Source organism: Nicrophorus vespilloides, unplaced genomic scaffold (genome assembly GCF_001412225.1).
Source record: "Nicrophorus vespilloides isolate i.1.1-1 unplaced genomic scaffold, Nicve_v1.0, whole genome shotgun sequence".
Lineage (NCBI taxonomy): Eukaryota > Metazoa > Arthropoda > Insecta > Coleoptera > Silphidae > Nicrophorus > Nicrophorus vespilloides.
The window spans coordinates 350,562-353,707 of NW_017100109.1; the positions used below are offsets into that span (position 1 = coordinate 350,562).

General features: G+C 36.5%; 1 protein-coding gene across 1 annotated transcript; it reads right to left on the reverse strand.

Annotated features, from left to right (window-relative positions):
• Nucleotides 1-396: 396 nt before the first annotated feature.
• LOC108568383 (sulfotransferase 1C4-like) lies at nucleotides 397-1,446 on the reverse strand. The gene is made up of 4 exons (XM_017929445.1): nucleotides 1,219-1,446; nucleotides 988-1,162; nucleotides 814-934; nucleotides 397-758 (listed from the first exon to the last, which is right to left on the reverse strand). The coding sequence occupies exons 1-4, from the start codon at nucleotides 1,437-1,439 to the stop codon at nucleotides 409-411; spliced, it is 867 nt and encodes a 288-aa protein (XP_017784934.1). The 5' UTR covers nucleotides 1,440-1,446; the 3' UTR covers nucleotides 397-408.
• Between the last annotated feature and the right edge of the window lie 1,700 nt (nucleotides 1,447-3,146).

A 3,146-nucleotide genomic window follows, 5' to 3' on the forward strand; every position in this document is an offset into this window, starting at 1 on the left:
GCATCCCAAAGAACACCGTGTTCGGCTTTTGTTGTCGCCGTTTCGTTTGTTTCCATTCTTTCTTTTCGTCCTGCAAAACCGGACGAATAATTAAAACAGCAGGATTATCCCCTTTTCTATGATTACGCCAAGTTCGTCCTCTCTCTTTCTCTCTCTCACACATACACACACTCCAACACGACCTGTCACTGCTTATACATCAGAGCAATACAACATAACCGCATCGCCAAATCCAATTTGCTTTGCGCGTTGTGAAAATTGTATTAACATTAATTAGATTTCATTCCATTTTTTTCGTCCAGCTGCATTCCGTAATTGGATTTGGCCATTGGCAAAACCGATTATTATTATTATTACCATCATGATTATTATTAAAACCACGAGGTGTGGTTGAACTGTAAAATACAATTAATTTTTATTTTCATTCTGTGCAATCCATCGATTGAATTTTGCATTAAGTTCTAGTGAGAAGACTTCGCGATAACCGCCCACGATTCCTTTCCTGATGAAATCCTGGCCCGGCTTCAGGGATCCGAGCAATTTCTCCTGATTGACAGCAGGATTTTTCTTCATCGCTTCGAAGCTCAGGTGATCCGCCAGCTGATCAAGAGCCTCCCCGTCCAATCGCTTCCCCAGGAACTTTCCCAATCTCGACAACTCGGACTTCAGGTCCTTTCGCAAATCCTCGTATCTAACGGTCAGCATGTTGGGCCGATCCTCGAAGCCCGATAAGTATTCCCAGTACGGACCATAGAGCACTCAAAGCACAAATTCAATCCCAACTAATTCCAATAAATTTATAAATATAAATACCTTTGCCTTGCATAAACGTTTCAGCATATTCATCAAAGCCTCCAAACGCGTTCTCGAATACTTTAAGATGATGATAATATGAGACGCACACATCTCTTACATCTCTATAAACGAACACAATCTGCAAAACCAAACTTTCATAAACACATCAATTATAATTAATTCCTAAAATGCCTTAGGTTTTTTTTCTCCCGTTTGCATTTGCTTCGGTAACAAATGCCATGGTAAATGTGTCTTAATAACTCTAGGATCCGAAGACTTGTCCGTCAAATCCACAGATGTTCCAATACCTTTGAATGAGTCTGGAAACGTGGCTTTAATTCTGTTCCAATTCTGCACTTGATGCATCCTGAAAAAAAAAAGAATAAAAAATATTCAAATGCAAATATTTATATTAATAATTACTCTAAGAAAGGACTTCTTATGTGAAGGATTTCGTTGTTGGCCTTATCGTAGTTCAAATTGTTTGCGATCATCCATACGGTTTCCTGCATCCACGTAGTTCCAGATCTCGGGAAAGAGCATATCCAAATATCCGAATCTCGCACCTCCATTTCCAGGATTGCATCTTTCACCTCCAAGATTTTCTCGCCAAGCATAAAACCTTCTACGTCGATCAGTTTCATTGCTAATTTTAATTATTATTTCAAGATTGAGATAATCTAAGAAGAAAAAATATGAGATTTTATTAAATATGTTATAAAGAGATTAAACTTACCTTTTTATATAATTAATATAGACTGTAGGTAATTTAAATGTAAATTATGTTCTAACCATTTTTTTATCACTTGAAAAATATGTTATCTTTCATACGCGATATATTTTTATTTAAACAATGATAATGTAACAAATTGCAAATAATTCTTATTCAAATATTAATTAATCATTTACTTCTATTCAAGGTTATAATTATTTAAAATTGTTGTTGTTCTCAGTTTCAGTATGGGATTAGGATGTGTTGTCTAGATTTAAATATACCAGGTCGTTTGTTTCTCTGTGTATTTGTTCTTGAGTTTGGATTCGTGAAATGTTTGTTCAAAAGAAGTCTTGGCCTCGTCGGCGCTAGGCGAGCAGCGATCCTGCGTGTAGTTAGGTAAACAACAAATTTCTGTGAGCACTTTGTGCACCGGGTATTATTGGATATATCCCAAAACAAACACTCCTAATGAGTACACAGTGGAGAGCCTGTTTATCCATGACAAGCGAACGGGCGTGCACTTAATCATCTCATAGGAACATCTCCCTAACAGATAATTAATAAATGTGACGCGCTGCCAGATCATCATTAATCAACAATTAAAAACTTTTAAATTGACGTACACTCGCCGTCCCCTCTCTTTCCTTCTTTAACCGCACGAGGCCGTAAATTCATCCAGAACGGATTTCCCGATGCATTAATGACTCTTTTAATTTTAAAGTTTCAATCCCTCTGTTCTTCAACCTCTTCTTCTTCGACTTCCTCACCTTCATCTCTTCTTCATCATACGCATCTTCCTCACGTTCCTCAACTTCCTAATTTTTTTCATCTTCCTCATCCTTCTCAACTTCCTCATCTTCCTCACCTTCTTCATCTTCCTAATCTTCCTCATATTCCTCATCTTCTGTATCTTCCTCATCTTCTTCATCTTCTTTATCTTCCTCATCTTACTCACCTTTCTCTCTTCCTTATTATCCTCATCTTCCACATATTTCTTAACCTTATGCTTGACCAACTGGTTGAATAAACATTTAAATGTTTCCTACTTTACGCATTCACTCAAGCCCTTCACTCCTCATTCCAAATCTCTCTCTTACGGTGTTTACATTTGGCCATTTATTTCACTCGCTTTGTTTGCTTTAACCGGGATTCTCTATTATTTTTATCTGGAGACTGGATAAATGTCCTAAAACGTTTTTACTGATATTCTCCCTCCAACACTCGGGTCACACAAATTGGAATCGCTTAAAGCGCCTTATATTTCCTCTACTTTATTTCTTTCTCGCGTTATCCCTTTTTTTTATTTTCCTATGTTTATGCACTCCCATCGCCAACGGCCATTTTCACACATGCACGTTTCCAACAAGATTTACTCGGGTATTATCTTACAATTAATTTTAATTCCAGTCATAATTTCTAAAGTGAAAGAGATCGAGCGTGTCTGTGAGCGTACCTAGTAAGTGATACGAGAAAAAAAATACAAACAGTAAATTTAATATTCTGAGTAGGATTTGGACCGTTATTATCCTTAATCTTGAAAATATTTGTGCAAATTTATCTGTTTAAACTTAAATTTATTCAATAAATTTAAGATTCGTAACTGTAAAATATTCACAATGCGTTATTTGTACAAGAA

What these genes read in the sequence shown, in the direction of transcription:
- LOC108568383 (XM_017929445.1), bottom strand. Translation starts at nt 1,439, where the DNA reads ATGAAACTGATCGACGTAGAAGGTTTTATGCTTGGCGAGAAAATCTTG. An exon ending in ATAAGAAGTCCTTTCTTAGA is followed by an intron (nt 1,163 to 1,218) that starts GTAATTATTAAT and finishes TTTTTTTTTCAG; the next exon opens with GATGCATCAAGTGCAGAATT. An exon ending in AACGTTTATGCAAGGCAAAG is followed by an intron (nt 759 to 813) that starts GTATTTATATTT and finishes TTGTGCTTTGAG; the next exon opens with TGCTCTATGGTCCGTACTGG.